The 22,448-nt window shown below is 38.0% G+C and overlaps 1 protein-coding gene across 10 annotated transcripts in view; it reads left to right on the top strand.

The window, feature by feature from the left end:
- Positions 1-22,448, top strand: part of ARL15 (ARF like GTPase 15) — a 236,248-nt gene that overhangs the window by 3,692 nt on the left and 210,108 nt on the right. For 5 of the 10 annotated variants that reach the window (XM_038170198.2, XM_072030836.1, XM_072030837.1 and 2 more), the window contains exons 2-4: positions 5,796-5,811; positions 7,602-7,714; positions 8,347-8,403. The exons of 1 other annotated variant lie outside the window; for it this stretch is intronic. In XM_038170198.2, the coding sequence (XP_038026126.1) occupies positions 8,350-8,403 (54 nt within the window). In that variant the 5' untranslated portion in view covers positions 5,796-5,811; positions 7,602-7,714; positions 8,347-8,349. Of the gene's footprint in view, positions 1-5,795; positions 5,812-7,601; positions 7,715-8,346; positions 8,404-22,448 lie in introns of those variants that run through there. 4 more of the 10 variants (XM_038170200.2, XM_038170197.2, XM_038170199.2 and 1 more) reach the window with 4 other exon arrangements.

Here is a 22,448-nt window from a genome sequence, read left to right as displayed (position 1 = left end):
CCTCTTGTGATATGAATTATGTCTTTTATCATGTAGTTTTAAAGATTCATGGTCTGTCTTTTTACTCCTCTATCAGGTATATCATCCTTTAAATTTTTACCATCTGTAGAGTCCCACGGCTTGTATCTTAAAATATTATCCCTCCTTAAGTTTGTAAGGCTGATTGGGCATGACTGTGAGTGGTCTGACCGTTTTTTCAAGATTAAGAAATCACTTAATGCAGAAAAGAAGCCAACTACCATATAGAAGTTCTACTAGCATACAGGGTGTGTGCAGCTGTGTTAGTGTTTGGATCATGTTTGAACTTTTGAAGTGAACCTTAGTCATCCCAACTTGGTGTATATAGGTTTGCATTGCAGAGTGATCACAGGTACCTGATTTTTTTCAGATGAAACCAGATTGGAAGATGCACTCAACTGATGTGTTTTCAGTCCACAGGACCAGGTCAGAACTAGTCTGAAGTAAAATACCTGAAGTCCTCAGGATGAATATTTGTCTTCAGTACAAGCTCTTGCTCTGCTGCACTACTTGCTATTATATACATAGCCAGGGTCACTTAATCTGGAAGTGAGATTGCTGCTGCTTTTCTGCATCAGCATAGCAATATCGAAAGAAACCCCAAACAAATTTGGAGACCCTCACTCAAAGCAGTTGTTTTGGCTAGGTTCCCATTGGTGTTTCAGCTCTGTGAAGCATAGCATTCAAATCTAAATCAACTGGGAGTGGCAAATGGAATTAATTCTGGTAGACAACCTTCTCTGAATCAGCATGCTTCTGATTTAAGTAAGTTTGGAAGTTCAAGGACCTGATTTGGCTGATGACCTGGAAGAGGCGCTCTGGAAAATCAAATCTTCCTCCTTGGTAGGCTGTACGTAGCCTGTATGACAAGCAATTTCTGCTGAATGAAAGATGTTGTCAGCTATATAGAAAGGGCAACAAAAATGTTGGTGACTTAAGTCCGTTGAATCACCTGGCTGAAGACAGATGAGTGAGCAGAAGAGGTGCAGGATTTCTTTGTAGAAGATGATAAAAGCAAAATTTTGTCTTGGCTCCTCCTACCGGAGGAAGCATTATTGTATTCCTCAGGTAAACTTTTGATTCAAAGTTGGCTGTTACAAAAACTGAAACTTGACACAGCTACCTTGGGAGCCCAAAAGAATGCTTTAATGCGTTTATAATTTTGACTGCAAGATGCTGTGAATTAACGGAGGTATTGCAGCTCAGAAATTTAATTCTCCTTAGATAACACATGATGAAAAAACAAGTTAATCAGAATGTTTAAAATTTTGCCTTTTCCGTTATGAGGATTGTGTTAGAGCTGTAGGTGCTATTACATCAAAAAGTGTGTCTCAGTTTCTGAGAATGTGCTGGTCCATTTAGTACAAATAGCCCTATCCTGTCCTTGTGAATTTTTCCCAAGGTTCAATATGGGCCAGGCCCCATATTGCTCTGCAGAACGCTGCTCCTAAATTCTTCAGTCAGAGCTCCTACTTTGAGGCAGAATGGTGACGAATTTCACAAAAGGTTAGAAACGCAAGCTTTTAATAAGTGAGAAAAATCTGCATTTTAGTAAGGACAGAATATTCTTCCTAATATCTCACGCTGATTACCACTTTTGGCTTGTTGTCAGTATCTTCAGCTCATATTTTTTCATACTGACAGCCTGTGATGTTTCTTCTCTTAAGGCCTGAGTTCTGAAGTTTTGTGATTATGTGAGGATATCATCTTTCCATCAACAAAGGAAACACTTCATGTTTCAAACTTAAAAGTGTGAATGTGGGCCCATTCAACTATAAAGCTATGAGGAAAAAAAAATGTATGCAGTACTGAATCTTGTGATTTACCTTATAGTATTTTGGAGTATGTTTTTTTTGTTTGTTTGCTTTTGTTTTCTTTTTTTATTTATTTTTTCTCCACTTTTTGTGTACCAAAGCTTTCTGAAGGGCAAGCTTGTCTTACTGTCCAAAAGTTCCTGGGGACATAAATAGAGTATTTGCAATTGAATGACTGGCTCATCTCATACGAGAGTTCTTCAGAGCACAGAACTTTTCTTTTGGCTGTCTGGCAGCCTGGTAAGGTGACTATTAGTTGCCAACATTGGGATGTAAGTAGCTTCCTGCTAGCTGAGGAAGAGGCACAAGGCAGGAAACCCAGCTGACAAGTCCTCTTATGTTCAGACACAGTCCTGCCCTGTGGCTTTGTTGCTTACAAGGACAAACAACAGGAAGAACGTGAATCTTTGTGCCATGTTTTGTATTTATGGTGTATGTTTTGGTGGAGTAGTAGAAGAAAAACTTATTCACAGGAACAAGTTTGCTTTTGGCATGGAAGAGTCAGAGGAAGCAAGGTGGCATCCAAGAGCTAGTAGGAATTTTTCATGTATGAGAAGTGAGTTTGCAGATCTTGTTTTAATTTTAATTTTTAATTTTTTTTTTTCCCTCCTGGTTATGACTTGGAGCTTTCTGATGGAAGAAGCATCTGTTTTCTACATTGTTATTAACTTTTACAGTAACTATTGCCTAGTCTTGCATTTTATGGTTTTGCACCTAACAGAGATACAAAACTTTGAAGCGATTAAATGAAGTAATCGTTCTGTACACTGCCAATAATAAGTTTCATAAATGAAAACTAATAATGCTGTCCTGGCAGTGAGGAAGAGGGAGAGGAGGATGCAGGGGTTATAAGGGAATTTCATGTTCATGTTAAGTTGTATGACCTGCATGTGCTTTGAATGGGTTGATGCAGAGGCAAATATTAAGAGCGTGTATTGTATCTGGGAAAGGAAAAAAAAAACATACTACTCCTTTTGCTATTGGCAATAAATTAGCATGTGAAATTTGGTGTAGATAAATGCGAAGTTATATATATTTATAGTAGAGGGAATAAAGCTGACAATACAGATGAATGGGTAAGCTCTGAAATACCACCAGTGCTCAGGACAAGGAAAGAGGCTCTTTCTTTAAAATGTCATTTCAAACTCTGACAGCTGTCAACAAATTAGCTACAGAATTAAGAAAGAAAAAGAAAGAAAATACCATTTTGACACTGCTTAAATGCAAAGTTTGCTGTTGTCTTAACTGCTACATTTCTGGTTGCATCATCTCAAAGAATATTGTAAAACCAAAGAGGATATGGAGAAGGATGACAGGGTACTGAAAAGAAAACAATTGCTACCACACAAAGAGGGATTAAGTACTTACTGGCCTTCAGTCTGAAGAAGAGACAGCTGGATGGTGTGGGGAAGCAATGCTATAGATGTCTCTGAAAACATAAAGAGAGTCAATAGGCAATAAATCATTTCTCCCAGTACAAGAACTTGATGACAACTATAATCCAGGAATTGCTTTTTCCCATGAGTATAGTTGAATTCTGGACCTTGCTTTGCAGTAGCGATAAAGAGAAAAAAATAAATCTGTACAGTTTCTTGGAAGATGGATCCATTGGGGAGTATTAAGCCTGAGGTTCAGGTAGGCTTGTGGAGATCCTGAAGGTGTGTTTGCTGCATCCTAAGAAGGATGTATCAATGAAAGATGGTTCCCTGCGTGCTTACACTACATGCTGAACATCTCCATGTCCCCTCTCTGAGGGGAGAGCTAGATCTAGTTCCAGAATAGGAAATTGCTCTCAGAAAATGGAAATGTTCTGGATTGTGTCCAGGAATGTTCCCCAGTGTAAGCAAAGTTGTGCACAGGAGGTGAGACTTTTTATTGAATGGGATTTATGAAGATACTTAATCTGCTCCAGGGACATGTAGCTAAAGGATTCCTTCTGCTTGGAGGTGCTGCTTTGACATATGAGCAGAGGCTGTTGGACTTCCAACATTTGTATCCGAGCCAATTTATGACTTTATATATAAAGGCCCACATTGCTGAGTGAACCTGAAACTGCCTGACAGCTTGTACAGAGTGATGATGAACGCTAATGAGTGATCTCTTCCCTCAGTGCTTTATTCTTGCCTAGAAACTTACATAATTTCAGGTTTCAGCAAGACTGGAAAAAAGGTCCAGGATTCTTGAGAAATGTTTGTGCTGTTCTTGCAGCTATTAATTGTGTGTTGGCTAATCTGCATCTTTCACTGTCTGAACCATTGCAGTCCTGGAAACAGTCATGGAAAACTGTTCTAGTGAGAATATTGCCTAAAAGAGGGGGGAGCATTGTTCTCTAGTGCATCCATTTGATTACTTTTTATGATGACAAGAGAGTTCTTGGAACCAATCCTATTTCCTGTTCACATATCACTGGCTTTCCATCAACATCAGGTTTCTTCTAGTCCCTAAATTCAGATTTATCTAATGATTGTATGCAAAAAGGTTGGTATTCCAAAAATCTAATTATGCAGCATTAAAGGAGAAAGTGAAAATATTTGGTGTGTCATTTTTTCCCTGTGAACGGTATTAAAAAATAGGGAGTTTAATTTGGAAATGTTATTAATGGAATGTGCTGAAGGGCTGTATCATCTTGTGCAGAAAGAGAAGCTTTCAGGTTACTGCTTGGAGTTCAGTGCACAAGCTTAGCAAACAGCAGTTCTGGTCAAAGTTCCTGCCACCTGTACTCTAGTGTAGTTGTGTGTGCTTTTTGGTGTCTACACATTCTTTAAGACACGTGAGCTCTGAGAATTAGTTTCAGGCTGCCTTCAGAGAGGTACCTTAAATTCTGGGTGTTGTTTACAATTTTGTTGTTGACTTTCATATATCTTATTAACTGAAAAAGATACAGAGAGGAGTGGAGGGGGAAGAGCCTTTTACCTGGAAGGTCCAGTAAATAAACGTGATTACTGTGTTAGATCATTCATTTGTAAATGAGCAAGTAGACATCACAATCTTCATTTTAATAAAGCGATATATCACTAGAAAACAAACAAACAAAGCAATACAACAACGTCACATTGCTTTCTGGTTTTGTGACCTTGGAACTACACTTAGTGCTGTAATTTATTAAGGATGATGGCAAAGCAAGCTGATGTCAAGACAAGTATTTCTGTTTGTTGGCAGAATGAGGATGACAGCTCCCGCAGTTGTTAGATGTTGAGACTTTTGCTTCCTTTCCAAGAAGCTGGTTAAGGTCTCCCCTTGGCCCACCAATGCTGCCGAAACAAGTGTTATGAATGCTTTCAACCCAATTATTTCAGCTTCAGGTGATCACCTGTAAAACATGCTCTAATTAGACTCTTCAAAATGTGCTGTCCTGTTCATAGAAGTAGAAGCTTCATTTTGTGTTTGGTGAAGATGTACATATGAAATCAATGAATTCATTCAGTTACAGACCAATGTGTGCATGTATTAGACTTCTATAAGTCTTTTGGTTTTAAACAACAAATGCAGAAATTATTTTGTACTATTACTTATACTGGTAGTTGAGTGTTTGGAAAAAAATGGGCAGAACACATGCTTGTGGTAAATGAAAGGTTGTATAGTTGCAAGGCAGATGTCTTTCTAAGTCATTTTGAAGAGTGACGTTTTTAGAACACATGATTGAACTAGCAAAGCTTTGGGAAGATATATGTTTGTTCTCTTAGCTATAAGTTGAGTTGCCAGCTGGAGAAATAATTTAATGTTTATGAGATGACCCTTTTACTAAACAGAAGGGTGCAAGCTGACAGAAGTGTGTTTATTTTATTTGACATACACAACCTGAAGACTCCTGTTCTTGCTTTAGACATCTTAAATGATTTCTGTTAAGAGTAAGTCCTTTCAGAGTTGTATCAAATAAGATATCTTTCTTTGTAATATTTGTAGTTATATTTTAAAATTATTTTTTTCTTTTACTTTCATGCTTACCATGTAAAATCCTTTCAGAAAGCAACAATAAACTGTAAGTAAACAAAATGCAAATTGTCCAACAATTGTTTTGTTGCTCAATTGTATGGTGCAAAATGAGTTGCAAAACCAAAGTAATGAAAGATTATAAGTATCAAGAATAAATTCCCCATTGTAGCAGTAGATTAACATATATATTGCAATTCTGTGATCTGAGTGATAGTCTGTAGTTTAGTATCACTAGATATCTGATTATTCAAATTAATTCATTTGAGTTATCTGGTGATTAAATGGAAATAATATTTGGAGGGGAATGTTAATTTTCTGGGAGGGGGGAGGGATGAATCTAAAAGTCTAAAAATAGCATTGGAATTAATGATTTATTTTTTTTAACGCTATACATTGGAGATCAGAAGTTTTATCTAGGAGGCTTGGGGAAGGGATTTGATTAATATTTAATAGGGGAAAGCTTCCCTGGTACTGTACATGACAGTAGGAAGAGGAGATTTTAGAATTCATGGCCTCTAATAGTTAGTTGATTTCAAAACATCCACAATAGCAAGCCCAGCGATAGACTGGTAAGGTAACTGGGATATAGCTTTCTCTCTTCTGCTGAAGCTAGGGTCCATGGGCACTTTGTGGGATTTGAGCTGAACCTTAATTCTCCTATCAATGTAAAGTCTGGAAGTATTGAACAAAAATAAAAAAGTAAAACCAATTTGTAACACGGCACTTCTTTAGAAGAGAGCAATCTATATGCACTGACAAGCTGCAATGTTATGCTGCTGCAGCATGTTTACTTCCTTGGCAAACAGAAGCACACTTTTACTTTGTGTGTAACAATGGGTCTGCTGTCAACATAGAGTTTGTCATGATACTGGAAAGAAAAATCAATGTATGCATCATCCTGTGTTTAGGTAGCAGTTCAAATTGCAGCAGACTCAGGTTAAACATTAAGAAACTTTCTAGCAGTGAGGATAATGAAGCACTGGACTAGATTGCTTGGGGAAATCATCACTGGAACCTTCGCAGCAACGTAGGCAGATTCTGTCAGGAGCGACGTGGGTACAGTTCATTCCCCCCACCCCCACAGTGTGTAGCATGGGATTTCTCAAAATCAGTTCTACTATTTTTCTGTGACTTTTTTTTTCCTATGGGAAACTCAGAGTGTGAGTAATAGAACTTTGTTGGTTCTGAAAGCTGAAAACAGTGACAACAAAAAAGCATCCTGGCAATTTAAATAACATTTAGAAGCAGCATCTCTTGTCAGCAATAATATTGTAGCTTGAAATATAGAATACCCATGCTGTTGATGTTTGCTTTTGGGTTTTTGTGCTGCATGTTTCGACTTTCAGACAGTTAAATGAAATATTACTTGTTTAAACTTTAAATTTAACAGTTATAGCAAAAGAAAAATGATGCTATGTATTTTTTACTCACAATTCATGAGATGTTTATATAGAAATCTGATTAAATTGCTTATTCAGTTATAGTTTTCAGGGTGAATTGAAAGCAGAGGCTGAAATTTTTTTTTCACTGAAAATGTTTGAAGTTTGTAACATTCAGCGCTTCACATTCTACATTTTAAAATATATGTGGATGGTGTGTGAAATCCGGAAACATCGAGTAAAAATGTTCTGTGCGGTTGCTTTAATTTTTGCCTGCAGCGAGAAAAGATTTCATACCTTACATAAAGGAATTCCTCAATTACTGTTTTAAACAGATTGTTGTAAGCCTGGCTTATTGTGCTCGGCCATCTATCAAAATGGCAAACCAACAATAGATTTGTGCTTTGGTAAGGGAAGAAGATGCATATATTTTCTGTCTTTGTTATGCTTTTTACAGAAGGTGTTTTCATCTGTTTTATCAGAAATTCATAGCCCATCAGCATCTCTGGGTGACTGCAGATGACATAGAATTGTGGCATCGCAACAGGCTGGAAGTTGAGCAAGTGGAGGGTAAAAACTTTTAATGTGATTATTGACAGCTGTGACAGATTACATAAAACGTTTTTTTCAAAAAAGTACAGAGTTCTATTTTAAACATGAAAATGTCAGAAAATTAAAGGTGAATTTCTACTTTAGAAATGTAGAAACTTAAAGGTATATACACTACTTTAGCATATGAAAGAAGAGGGTTTGAATGATGATACAGGGAGAGAACTATAATACTTAAACGTGGAAGCTCTTACATACCACTAAAAATCTATAAAATGCATTACCTTGCTAAAACATCTCCTGTAGGATCTTTTTAAGCCACAATAGATAAAAATAAATGGGACTGGAAGCTTGCATGAAAATGTTAATGCTGTGTTTGGGCATTTGGGGAGCACTGGGTAATTTGAAGCCTATAATGAAATACTGAGTTAGTAAATGCAATAGTGTTGGCAGCTGCTGCTTTGTGAAAGGTAATAAGTATTTGAATAATCTGATTTTTTATGGCATTTTTCTCACTCTGTTTAGTACAGTCTTAGAGGAGAAACATCAAGTAGTATACCATCAGATATTTCTTTCAGGGGAGAGATGGGAGAAAAAAGATTAATTTTTAATAAATTGAATTCTTAGTAATGTCTTTATTTTAATTTCTTTAGACTATGTCTGAATGTATCCAGCTCTCATTTGCTGTTTGTAGAATTGGCATTTACACGGTAAGGCAATGTTCTAACTAAATCAATAACTTCTGTTAGTGTTAATGCCTTTTTACTGAAAAGAAGTTACAAAGTATTTTGGCATCAGGATTAAGCAATGCAGTTAGCAAAAGGGATTTGTCATATTAGTTTACATAAGCAGAATACAGCATGGTTTATCCTATCCAGCTTTAATAATGCCAGGACAGAAAGTGTTATTCACTTTAATTAAAAAGTAATGAAAAATCCAGGCAACCTCTTAAGGTAAGAAAATTTGGAATTCTTATGTGTGAGTTACTGAGAATTCACGCATAATATAATGGCTGAAGGGTTTGTATACATTTGCTTTTAAGTATCCATTATGCTTGAGTAATGTGTTGTACTAAAACATATTAGGTAAATGTACTTGTTGTAAACTTTGCCTCGAGTGCCTTGATAGTTTCCAATTACTGTTAAGTCTCCTGAACCTTAATTGAAATAAACTTGAAAGAAACATGAGGTTTATTTCAAACATGAATGTCCCAAAGATGCTAAGAATTCTTTAAAATTTTACCTTCCTCCTAATTGCTGCTTGTATTAATGATGAGATCAGATAGAAATTCATTAAGTAAGCATGTTTCAAATCCTGGAGCTTTCGGAGTGGGATTGCTGCTCCCACTGTTAACGCTTTTCAGCAGGAAACCTGGCATGCACTGCTTTCCATTTTATTAGGCTGTACAGTCAAAGGCTATGTGCCTTGTGAACAGCTGTAATGAGGCCTATATAGCACCAGTGACCCTCACCTGGGGACCAAATTGCGAAGCTTAAGATTTTTTATTCCTAGAATTCAGCTCCAGTTACAGCTTCACGTCTGCATGACTGTGCACCCCCCACCCCTGACATTTGCCTGTGTTCTGTTTTCATAATCTAAAAGGCTCTCTTCTAAATGGTAGAACGTAACAGATTTGGGTAATATGTACAAAATCCTCATGAAGGAAACTGCCACTTGCAGTTAAAAGCATGCTTTCCTGTGGTATTTAAGATCCTTAGCAAGACCTTCTTTCTCCAAATTCCTGTGTGATAAGAGAATGCTTATCTTGAAGGATCGGAGTGGGCTACGGTATGAGGTTTTAACGGCTGTGAAGTATGCAGACCATCTGCCAGCTCTTTAGAAGGCTGTATTAAGCTGTCTAAATTAATTTGAGAAGATGTCCAAGTATAATTTTGTGTGTGTGTTGCAGAAACGGGTATAAGCAGTTGTAATGTATAGCAGAATACACCCTCTCATAATAATTGGTTCTGTTTAGGTTTAAAATAGGTAAGTGTAGTGGGTCTGCTGCAGTTCACTGTTAAGTCGTGGTAGCTGCAGTTGTAGTGGTAGTTGTATAATTGGTATTTTATTGTGAATTTTAATCAGCAAAATTTTTAATTTCATCAAGTATTTTAAATTGCAAAGATAGCTTTATTTATGAAAATGCTGGGAGGAACTGATTTCCCTGACTGCTGGGACCTCAAGGAAGGAGTGTGGTGAGTAGGCTTGAGAGCATCCAGAGATACACTGCTGTGGCCACAGTATAGAGAAAAGGCATGCCACATATGAAGTGTATGTGAAGGCTGAAACAGGTGTTCTAGGAAACTGCTAGATGCCTGGAGTACTTGCTTGTGTAGAATTGCCCGTCATTAGAAAGGTGAATTTCAGATGATCTGCTTGGTGAGTGGGCTTGAACAGTTTTTGTGTCAGAGTTAAGGGAGAGACCTGCCAAAGTGAATGCTATGCGGAAATGAAATGTGGTTGTTCCTCTCTCCACTCTTTGCCTTGTTCTTGCTCAGTCATGTAACTCAGTCACTGGATTTGTTGCTCAGGTATGCGAGCAATCTGGCAGCTCACAAGTATAGTGCTCTGTACAGATGGTCAAGAAGTAAAACACAAAACTCCAGTTCATATTTCCCATTTAATCAATTCATTATAACTTGTATTGTGTGCTTTCTACTGCATGCTGTTTTGCAGATTTAATAGATTAAAAAAAAAAATGATTGATTGATTGATTATTACCCAAAAGCTAAGCAGTCTGTGAAGTGCCAGTCCTTAGCAGCAGCATGTGTTCAGTTTGTCCTGTATTCGGGCACTTCCTGTTCTGCATGTCCTTGTACAGGTCCATAAGTATCTTGCAAAGACTTGTAGTCCTTTGGACTGCAGACATCTCAATTGTTAGCCTGTTATCAAGCTGCTTATCAGTAACACTCTTTGAGTACCCATTACTTCAGCTGTACTAGTGCATTAAATAGGCTTCCTGTTTTTCAGGCCTGCACAGATTACAAGAAGGAGGAAGGGTTTATATAGATATCTATAGCAAAAGAGTCTGTGTTGCCTTCAGTTGACATGATTAGGAGGATAAAGCTTTGTTCTCTCAAGCTAGGAAGAACATAGGTCCTTGCAAGACTTCAGAACGATGTGACACTCGTTTTTGGAGATTAAACCAGATGAGATTTAGAGGTGTGCACCTAGTCCAAGGGGGAAGTACAAAGGCAGAGGTGGCTAATATGAAAACTCCATAGGTATTTGTAAGGAACTGAAGCTGAAAGATGCATATCCTGAAATTGAAACATTATCATGAGCTTAAATGAAAACTTTTGGAATAGAAACCAACCAAAGTAAAACTCCGTATCTTCTGTGTGCCTTACACAGCTAGTACATTCTGGCAGAAGTTCCAGCCTTTTCAGACTTCTTGTTTCTGCTTCTTCCACTCTGCTAGTGTCTGAGACAGATATGTCAGTGGCAGCGTGGGAACAGGTAGATAAGTTACTTCTTGACTCTCTGTGGTTGTGGAGATTGTATACATATGACAGCTTGTATCAAAGCTTGACAGAAATTTGTGCTGTTATTGTTAATGTCTTTTCTGCTTCTGTTGTATTTTTCTTAAGCAGGTAAAAATAGTATTGAAATAACTGTGGAGACCTCAACCTACATAAACTTAAGAGGGGAAATACTTTGAAATTTGTTGTCTTTCTTGCAAGATAGTTATTATGGTGGCATGTTTGCTACCTTTATAGCTACCTAGGTCTTTAAATCAGAAAGTGTTGAAACATAATTGTATGCCTTTACGTGACCTCCAGAAGGTTCTTTGATATTCTGTACTGGGCTTTGTAGCTTTTTTCCCCTAAACTGTTTGTTTGTATATAATAGGAATCTTTTATAAGCAGGGGTTATAGGATATGGATATTCTTCTCCCCTCTTACCCAGGTGACCTCAGGAATAAACAAAAAGACTACTAACATTCCTATTGCTTGTTGTTCTGGATGACAGAACAAGGAAAGAAGCCTCTGCAGGGATGAGAACCATGCAGAAAAAAAAATAAGGAAGCCTCATGGAAGTGTGATTCTTGGCTGATACGTGTTAGGAATAAAGAGTGTAGAAAATAGCATTTTCTGTTCTTGGAAAATCTGAGAGTAAGTGTTTTCCCTGATTGCGGAATATGGCATCAGCAGGTAAGCAATTAGAAAACACTCACTTCAAACCAAAACAATACGGATAACAACAAAGCCTCTGTAGATCTTTCTGGATCTCAGATGCTGGGGATGGCAAAGCCAGTGCACTTTAGCAGCATTGCATCCATATTGGCATCTTCCTGAAAATGGTGAGCCATGGATATTTTGGTATTAGTAGCCTCTTGACTTGAATTTGTGTAGTGGATGTGGAAATAAATGATGCATTTATAAAGCTGTGCTTACTATAGTTTACGTATGGTAAGCGTAGTAAATGATGCAAATGTTGTGCTTTTTGTTCTCTAGTTTACTTTGGATTAACTTACATTTGTCTTTGTTTATAATGATAAATTCATGTCTTGAAAATGGTTTGACTAGAAACAGCTGGTATGCTAAAGAATTTTTCTGACATTAAGACAAAACAGAGTTAACATTTATTCATAAAGTGGTGGAGGGGAAGCTCTTAAGAGAAGCCAACTGTGGTGGTAACTAAAGGCAGTCTTGGAGTAGGAGGCAATCACGGGAACATGTTTGGAACGGTTCATGAGCCAGCCTGTGAATTACAGTATAGAAGGCTTCCTCTGAGACTCTTCCCCTCCCTAACGAGGTTTCCCATTGGAAAATGCAAAGTTAAAGTAATAACAGAGCTCATATAGCATATCCTGTCTACTCCTCCCTTTCCCATGTTGTGTCCTTGACATGAGCAGCAAAACAAAGGCACAAAAAGGGAGCAGGAAAAAATCCTTTTATGTTCTACCCTTTGGGAAATGCAGACAATTCCATTCATGTTCACTATTGATATTCTATGGGTAGACTGCTAGAAAGGAAAGGTATAAATATTTTCAGCTTCCAGCCTTAAATAAAAGGTATTTACTATGACCAGAGTATTTATTGGCAGTGACTTGTGTTTGATGAGATGGTGGTGTGTTTGAGAGTATGTCCAGTTTGTTGTTGCAAATGTATAGTCAAGCTGCTTTAATCGCATTTGTTTATCTTCTGATATATTTTTTTTCCATTGCTACCAATATAAATAGTATAAAGGGAGAATGATACAATGCGTTATTCTGTATGTGTAAATGTTAGATATACCAAGAATTATTTTTTTTTTTATAAAGGTATTAGACTTTTCCTTCTACTTTTCTGAAATGAAGAAAGAATTACGACTTTTTTTTATCAGATGGGGAAAGCTTGGACAGGTTGAATGGGAAATAACCCATGCTGGGTGAGGATAACAACACAATTCTAACCCTATTCCCTATGCAGAGTTAATTTGTTAAATTAAATTTATTTGAATTGCTGAGTAGCTGCTCCTTGTGGCCAGAGCTCACATTACCTGTGCAAAGAGCTTATCAGCTTGGCCCAACCAGTGCTCGTGTGACAGCATTGCTTCCCTGAGATATTAACTGACACAGTCTGTATTTACAGCCCTTTGACAACCTCTGACAACTAGTAATTGATTTGATTGGGAAATACATGGTTTGCCAAATTAGCCTGTTAATTTTTGTCAGAATGAGATGTCTGTTTGATAAACTTGCAGACTGGAATGGAGTTCTGTTCTGAACTAGAGAGATGATGAACTCTGATGAATTCAGGGTCCATTAAAAGCAGATCATCTAGATGAAACTGTCTCCTTGCTTTAGGGAAAAAAACAAAAACAAAACAAAACAAAACAAAAAAACAAAACAAAACAAAAAAAACACAGTCTTGTAACACAGACAATTAACTTGAAGGAGCTCTAGAGAGAAAAAAGCCCAGATCCTTATTACAAGAGTCTCATATCTTTTCTATTGAGTCAGGTCACCATTCAGCTTGTATTTATCAAAGCTATGTGGTTAGTTATCCTGTACATAAACACTGTTTTGTATTCCTTTTGGAAATCAAGATTCCTGATCTGCAACGTTGCGCTCTTTCCAGAAAACAGTTGTGTAATATACTGGCAAAATGTCATGTTTTGCCTTCAGTAGCTGGTCCACATGGAACATAAACTATTCCTTTAGGCTCAAGTGGTTCAGGGGGGTTATTGTGTGAGCATGGAAATTTCCTGATGACTTCTGCTGAACATCCCTTTATGATGCAGTATAGCGTAGAATACTGCTCTCTATTACAAAAATGAAAAATAACTATTTGAAATGATTAATAGATTTAAAGTAGAAATTGCAAATACATAGCAAAGCACAAAGGTATTCAATATCCTGACAAACTCTTTTAGCAATATCACATGCTTGAAATTTGAGCTTCCCTATGACTGTGGACTTGGAAAGACAGCAGTGGGGCATTCTGAATTACTAAGTGGCAAGTGTACAAATCCAGAAGTTAGCTGCATCCTTTGGATTGTTAAAGGGATATAAAGACAAGAAATGGTTTTCAAGTGAAAGTGAAGCTTTTCTTTCATGTTCTGTAATCTAAAAATAGGGATTATGCATAGCCATGATTTTTGCAACAAAGTAAATTAATTTTCAGGGTGTCTGAAGTCTGTCTGTTTGGGCTGTTTGAAATTGTGGCAAGAGATTGCCTTATGAATATGCTAAAAATTGCATGCACTGTTCTGTGTGTGCGCAGTCACATCCTCTACTTTGTACAGTTGCATAAATAAGAATTAAACAGGTGATTTGTAAATGGAAATGGTATAAGCAATATATACTATTCTTAGTAATAGCATACAGCTGTTGTTACTCTCAGTATTATTTTCCTGAAAGTGATGTTGATTGTTTCTGGCTTGTCTGCAATTTACTAGCAGCTGGACATCTAAACTGTATTAGAAATTACATTTCTTTTTGCAGGATAATTATCTTTTTCACGAGACAACATGTTACAGCAGAAGGGGGATCAGTCTGTTCCTCAAGTCTTATACTTGTTTCATTATTGTGAGGTCAAAAGCTTGTCTGTTTTTCTTAGACTGATAGAATGTTGCTTTTGCCTATGAACAGGCTTGCACTGTAGCCTGAGGGTATTACCGATATAACAGTGTTACTGTTCTGATTGCTACTGTAAATAGTTTGAGTCTGTTTTCTAAAGACATCCTTCATTTGTTTAAGAATAGGTATATTGTAAGGGAAGAGGTCATACAAGCAGGTAGCAGATCAAATAAATTCAAGGAAATACATCAAATGCTACAAAACTTGATCTGTTATGAGTTAGCTTTATGAGGGTGAAGGACCCTTATATTTCTCTCCATGAGTATGTGTCTGTCTTTGTTTTTGTTTTTCTGCACTGTAAAGTTGAAAATTTTTGCTCAGGTATAGAAGTTAAAGTGGCTTGCTGAATTTCATGCTGCTACAGCTTCTGTATAATTATAGGCTAGTTTTCATCATGCTTTGAGATTCTTTATTGATCTGTATAAAACTGTAAATGTTAGGAAAAGTTGTTCTACAGCATCCTGTACATCCTTTTAAACAAATAGCCCTTTTTAGACTATTTTTATTTTATTGCTATGTTTGTATTTGTATCACTTTAATTATATTTCACACAAATCTTGAATCTGTTTATATTCTGTAATATGTATGCCTTTAAAGAATGCCACTTCATTCTTATTAGTGAGGATTTCTATGGCGTGAAACTGAACTATGTTGTAATGGTCTTATATGGCTAGGTATCATGTTATTAAAGAGGAGAAATAACTGTAGTGTTTAAAAGATACTGTACCTTAATGGTTAATTGGTATTAATGTGTATAAATTGACATGTTTCTAAAGGTAGCTTTCAAGTGACTACATGCCTTAGTGTCTTAAAAGCCATTCTGGGACATAATCTTTTAGGGATCAAGATGTGAGAAATGTCTCAGATGCCTTGCATCCTGGAAGGATAAGTAACCTGTAGGTTACTTATAGTGTGCTGTAACTAAGATTTTAAAATTCTGTTTCTTGTATTGCTGCAGCTGCCTGTGTGAGTGTTGGCAAATCTCTTGTAGCTCTCTTTGCAGCAGTATTTATTCCAAGGTTTCCCAAAGTTGCAACTTTCGTTTCTCAGCTAGATTTAATACCATCAGTTAAAGCTGCTGTCCCACTTTGTTTCATTCATTCCATTCCTTTTAACGTCCTCTTTCAGAGCACACAAAAACTAATTAAAATCATCACAACTTATTATGTAATTGTTTTACTAAATGTTGTATTTCAGGCCAAAACATGACCTACCCTTTTTTTTCTTACCTTGTCTCTCTGAGGAGCAGTACTCCTGTCTGCTTTCAGTATTGTGGCTTCTTGTTGAAGGCAAGCTTGTAGTTTGGTGCTTGGATCTTCCTAAATCTAAGCTGTGTGAAATATATCTGCATGTCCTTTTTGAGATGACTAGACATGGCAAAAGAGAGGTGATTTCATATGCAGCTGTTTCAGCTAGCACAGGGAGACAACTGAAGGACAATGTGGTCATTGGTCATGGCCAACACAGGTTCACGAGGGGAAGGTCCTGCTTAACAAATTTAATTTCCTTTTATGACAAGGTTACCCACCTAATTTACTAAGGGAAGCCAGCTGATCTAATCTTTTTGGATTCCCCAAGCTTTCAATACAGTTTCTCACAGTATCCTTCTGGACAAAATGTCCATCACACAGCTTGACAAATGCATAATGCGATGGTTGAACAACTGGCTGACAGGTTGGGCTCAAAGGGTTGTAGTAAATGGAATTACATCAAGCTGGCAGCCAGTCACTAGTGGGGTTCCATAGGTCTCCATTGAAGGGCCAGTTCTCCTCAATGTTTTCATAAACGACTTGGATGTAGGACTAGAAGGTGTTTTGAGAAAGTTTGCAGATGAAACTAAATTGGGAGGAGCTGTTAAATCCCTTGGGGGTAGAGAGGCCTTGTAGAGAGATCTTGATGAATTAGGGAGATGGACAATTCCCAGTAATAAGAAGTTTAACAAGAGCAAGTGATGGATTCTGCACCTGGAGCAGGGCAACCCTGGGTATTTGTACAGAATGGAGGAACCCTCTGGAAATGGATCTGGGGGTTTTGGTTGATAGCAAACTGAACATGAGCCAGCAGTGCACCCTAGCAGCCAGGAGGGCCAACCATGCCCTGGGGTGCATCAAGCATAGCATTGCTAGTTGGTCAAGGGAAGTGATTGTTCTGCTCTGCTCTGCACTGGTGTGGCCTTACCTCCACCACTGGGTGCAGGTTTGGACACCACAATGCCAGAAGGACATACAACTATATGGACAGCCTCCAAAGGTGGGCTACAAAGATTGTGAAAGGTCTAGAGGGCAAGATGCCTGAGGAGCAGCCAAGACCCCTTGGTTTGTTCAGCCCAGAGCAGAGCAGGCTGAGGGGAGGCCTCATGGCAGCCTGCAGCTCCCTCACAGGGGGAGCGGAGGGGCAGGCGCTGAGCTCTGCTCTCTGGGGACAGCAACAGGACCCGAGGGAACGGCATGGAGCTGGGACAGGGGAGGGTCAGGCTGGGGGTTAGGGAAAGGTTCTTCACCCAGAGGGTGGTTGGGCACTGGGACAGGCTGCCCAGGGCCACAGCACCAAGCTGTTGGAGTTCAAGATGCTGTTTTGGACACAGATGGTTTGATTTTTGGGTGGTTCTGTGTGGATCCTTGCGGGTGCCTTCCATTGCAAGTTGTTCTGTGATTCAATATACTCTGGCTCTAGCCACTGTGTGGCAGCATGTCTGTTGCCTCATTTGGAAAATTTCCGTAAGACCCCTGGCACCTCTTCAAAACTCTTCAACATCAACCAATTAGCATGGTCTGCATGTTAAATTTTTCTTCAGTTCAGTCATTTTTGGAATTGCCTTAATGTAAACTGCTACTCTTTGTCACTGTTTTTTTTGTCAATCTTTCATTTTTTTTTTCATGTTACAAAAAAGACATCCTGGAAAAAGATCTACATTTTGTTGGACATGACCTATAAAAACGATCTGGAAGGAATTCAGCAGAGGGCCACAAAGATAATACGGGGCTTGGAGCATCTTCCTTATGAGGAAAGGCTGAGAAGCCTGGGTCTATTCAGCCTTGAGAAGAAAAGACTGAGAGGGGATCTTAACAATGTTTACAAATATCTTAAGTGTGGGAGACAGAGGGATTTGGCCAACCTCTTTTCAGTGGTTTGTGGGGATAGGACAAAGGGCAATGGTCAAAAAATGGATCACTGGAAGTTCAGCACCAACATGCAAAAGAACTTCACAGTGAGGGTGATGGAGCACTGGGACAGGCTGCCCAGGGAGGTTGTGGAGTCTCCTTTTCTGGAGAGAAGGAGACTTCTCTGGACCTTTTCAAGGTCCACCTGGATGCCTACTTGGGCAACCTGTTCTAAGGAACCTGCTTTGGCAGGGGAGTTGGACCCAATGATCTCTTGAGGTCCCTTCCAACCCCTACAGTTCTGTGATTCCAAGATTCATTATTTGTTATAATATATGACTTATTAATTATTTTACCAGTTTTCTGTGCTCCTGTTGTGTTCAGTGATCCCTTAACTGTCAGATATGGTTTCCTCACCTCTCTGATGTCATTCTGCTTCATCCTGGCCATCTTAGTCACTTATGTCATGACAAAAATAATACTTTTTACTCTCCTCAATTCACTTTTATTGTACCTTGTATTTGTTTCTTACTGTTGCTTTGTTCATTTCCTCCAGTTTTAGCACAGAGTATTTTAACTTCTGTAGTTGTTTGTTGGGGTGGGTGTGGTAGTGGAAAAGTGCATGTGCACAGATAAAATGTTTTGGGGTAAGTTGTATGCTAGAATCTCTTTCTCTCAAATTCCCTTAGTAACTACTTTTTGAAGTATGGTTCATGCTGTAGTGACTTTTTATGTCAGCAAACATACGCTTCAATTTATGAATGGTGATTTGCTGTACCCTGGTAACCTGGTTATTGTATTCTTGAATTCTTTCTCATTTTGTCCTACTGTGAATTTTTGTAAAGTATGTTAGTCTTGTAGCTTAAAAGTGTAGAAGGTTGGTACCATATCACCGTTGCTGGTAGTTTAGGGTTGTTTGCCTTTATGGAACTTAGTTGTTCAGAGCATGGATCTTTCCCAGAATCCAGGATGGATTGCTGGCAGAATTTTTGCATACTCTTTCTTTTTTTTTTATCCATTCCTCCATTTCTACCCCAATTACTACTGCTTAAGAAGCCTAGAACTTGTTCAATTATGGACAAAAGTCAGTCTTCATAACTGCACACATTTTCCAAATGTGGGAGGTATTGTTTTTTAGCCAGACGTGTGTTGTGTTAGAGTTCTCTTGATGATCTGCTTACTTCATTTTGTTGTAATCTCGGATTATCTGGAAGATATGCCAGTGCATTTGTCTGGGTTATATAATCTTAAATAATAACCTCCGTGGTTTATGGTTGTACCTACAGGCCTGACAGAAGGTGATAGTTCGATTCCTGGTCTCTGCTATGACAATCAGACTTAGGTGCAGAGGGGGAATGTGTCAAACACAGCAGTGTTGTGCGAATCATGAAAGTTCCCGTGTTCATGGGAACATGGCCACGTTCCATGTTGGCCATGTTCACTTCTTGTCTATATGTGGGAAAACAAGGTGGGATTTGCTGTGAAGGTGAATCAACAGAGACAGATGGTCATGGAACAATGAAAGGAGAGTGGAATGAGAATATATACAGTAAAAGCTGGCAAAACCTTCTGATAATTGATATCAAGATTTGTGTTTTAGATGTTTTGCCTTGCTGTTGTATCACAATTTTTTTTTTCTTGGTTATTTTCTCTTCTTAAATTTACTGGCTATGAAAGATATCACATAAATGTATAGTAAGAAAGAGGGTCCTAGGTGCAGGTTGGATCAGTGCTTTAGTAAGATGCTAAATGGAGGTGAGTCTTGGTTTCAAAGGCTCTTAAAGTGCTTTTTTACTCTAACATCTCTGAAGTTTGAACAGGAAGGGAACTCTGAAATGAAACAAATGGGAAAATCCACATCTCTACACACTAGATCAAAAAGCAGAGCCTACAGTAGGATGAGAAGCCTAAATTTCTGGCAGTGGCTGTTACAGGCTAGAATACCGTGAAGGTCATGAAAGGGAGTTCTAAACTAAACACATCAAGAAAAAGATAGTAAAAAGATGTCCCCAAAAGAAAAAAGTTGCTCTGGACTGAGCTATGCTGAGCTAATGGAAATGTAAAGCTCTGAGACTATAGGATAATGAGCAAGAAAAACACAATAAAAGAAACTGAGGTTTTAGGTGTGTGCTCTACTGAAGCTGTAATGTAATATGAATTAATTTTATATAAGCTTCTACCCACTAATAATAATCTAGTGAATGGTAAATCAGCTTCAGATAGAGAAAAGGAATAAAGCCCCTAGTAAGTATAAAACCTGAATCTATTTGGAAATGTCTCTGAATCTATTCATCGTAATTCTTGTATTATTCTGTCTGCTTAGGTTCCTGAATCTTGCAGCTAGTGGCTTAGTTTTAAAACTTTGTATGAGATGTAAGCTAATTTTTTTTTTTTAGCAGGGTAAACTGAAGTGTAAAACACACACACAGACTCACACAGCCAACATTCCCTAGCAAGTTCTAGACAAGTAATCTAGTAGTTCTGAATCATGATGCCTTGCGTTGTGACCTGCTACATGCTCTCAACTCATTGACATGTGTGCATTTGAATTATGACATTTAATTAGCCTTCTGCTATCTTTACTGTTGAAATTGTCTTTTCAAATTCTGTACTCCAGTGCAGGAAACTGTTACCCAAAAAGAGATGTTAGCAATTCGCTCTATTTCTTGAATAACACTGCAAAGAATGCTGTTTGTTTTCACGTTGTGACTACTCTGTCATTTTTCTGACCTTCAGGCTTTCTTTTCAAGGGTTCTTTAGGTAAAGATAGGTATGCCAAGTGAGCTTGTCCTCTCTTACCACACAGTTGTAACCATGGGATTCTGTATTTTTAATCTCTCATTCTCTTCTGTGCTAGAATATTTTTGATAAAAAACAGTTTGTTTATATTACAGTTTGTGTATTGCCTGCTTACTGTAACAATTACTGCTGAGAGGGTCTTCTGCTCTTAATAAGGAAAAAGAATCCAGTGCAGAACAGAAAAGGGAGAGTGCGTAGCAAATTCTGTGCCAAAACTTGTATTTATGTATGAAAGTTGTATGCATGTTTATTAGTTTTGTATACTCAGTACGTTGAACTACTACAGGCCTTTGTGTTGCTGTGTAGGTACTGAACACTGTAGTCCACAGCTCTTAAATGGACTTCAGTTACTTTTTGATGGTTAAATCATTGTTTTGAACTGAAAACAGATTAGTTATTTGAAGAATTATCCTTTGATTCTTGGTGGAGCTTTTTCAAAAATTACTTGGGATACAAAAAAGAAGCATGTCTGTAGAGGGCTATTCAGGGACTGCTTAGGGTTTGTTAGTGTTTAAATACTGCCTTTTTTAAGAAGGCCTTAATTGAGAAAAGTGCTTTATTGACAGATGAATTAATGGATTAACGTGTTGCTTACGCAAGATTTCATGGCTCAGATTGGTAAAGTGTAAGAAGCCTCAGAAACATTCTGCCTTTCTGCACAAATGATTGTGGTTTTCATGTTCACATGACAGAATCCTAGCAAATAGGGCTGAAAGGAGTGAGAGTCATCTAATGCATCCCTGGCTCAGAAGCAGGATGAGCTATGGCCAAACCAGCTCTGACCAGACTGGTTCTCAGAAAAAGCCTTAGCAGATTCCATAATCTTCTCTTTTAATCTCTTCCCTAGCTCAACTAGCCTTACTCTTCTACACGCTGTTTTTCTAAGATGTAGCCTAAATCTCCTGTTAATCTCTCTTGCTGCACTTTAAGCTCTTCTTTGTTGTACACACAGCAAACAAGGACAAAAGTCTGTTCCTTTGTTGTTTGAAAGTAATCACATACTTTTTAAGCTTTCTGAAAAGTTAACAGGTTGGTCATGCGGTACAGAATCCCAAAGTTACAAATAGAGTGAGGAGTTGTGTCTCGTGGGAGCTTACAATTGAAAGATGCAGCCATGTAGTTCTTATTTCTTCTTTTGCCTTATTTGTGCCACTAAAACAGGGATCAGAGGCAGTTTATTAATTTCATGCTGAACATACTAAATTACTTGCTGAGGATCATTTACTGGGTATGCGTTCTCCTGTCAAGGACACCTGGAAGAGACTCTTAGAAAGATGAGCTAACCAAGCTTTTGCTTGGTTGAACTCTATCTTATTGAACAGTAGAAACAACATAGGTATACCATTATGTGCTTAAAGCAGCAGGAGAAATTATGAAACACATGCAATGTTTATTTATTTTCTCTTACCAGTTATGACTCAGCAACTCTTTCTTGGAAGATACAATTTTTTGATGACAGGATTCTCTCCCCTGAAGATCAGTGTGCTTTGAACAAAAGAGCATTGTAAAGGTTTCCATCATACGGTCTTTGGTTAACAACGAGCCTGAATTGCCAAGAAATCCAGACTGAGAGAGATCTCAGACTTTAACTTCTTGTATTACTTCTAGAACGGCTAACTCCAGTGCAGCTGTTATCTGTCTTCTTTTGTGCTATCGTACAACCCCAATATACAGATTTCCAAATTTTAATGTGAGTTTTACGGAATGTGATGCTGTTTCTGAATATATATAAAAAAAAAAAGGCAAATTTAAGCAAATTGTAACTTGACTCATGTTTTGTATGCATGCC

This window comes from Anas platyrhynchos, chromosome Z, assembly GCF_047663525.1.
Source record: "Anas platyrhynchos isolate ZD024472 breed Pekin duck chromosome Z, IASCAAS_PekinDuck_T2T, whole genome shotgun sequence".
In the NCBI taxonomy this organism is placed as follows: domain Eukaryota; kingdom Metazoa; phylum Chordata; class Aves; order Anseriformes; family Anatidae; genus Anas; species Anas platyrhynchos.
The sequence above is the reverse complement of the archived record's forward strand: the minus strand, read 5'-3'. Positions and strand labels throughout refer to the sequence as shown.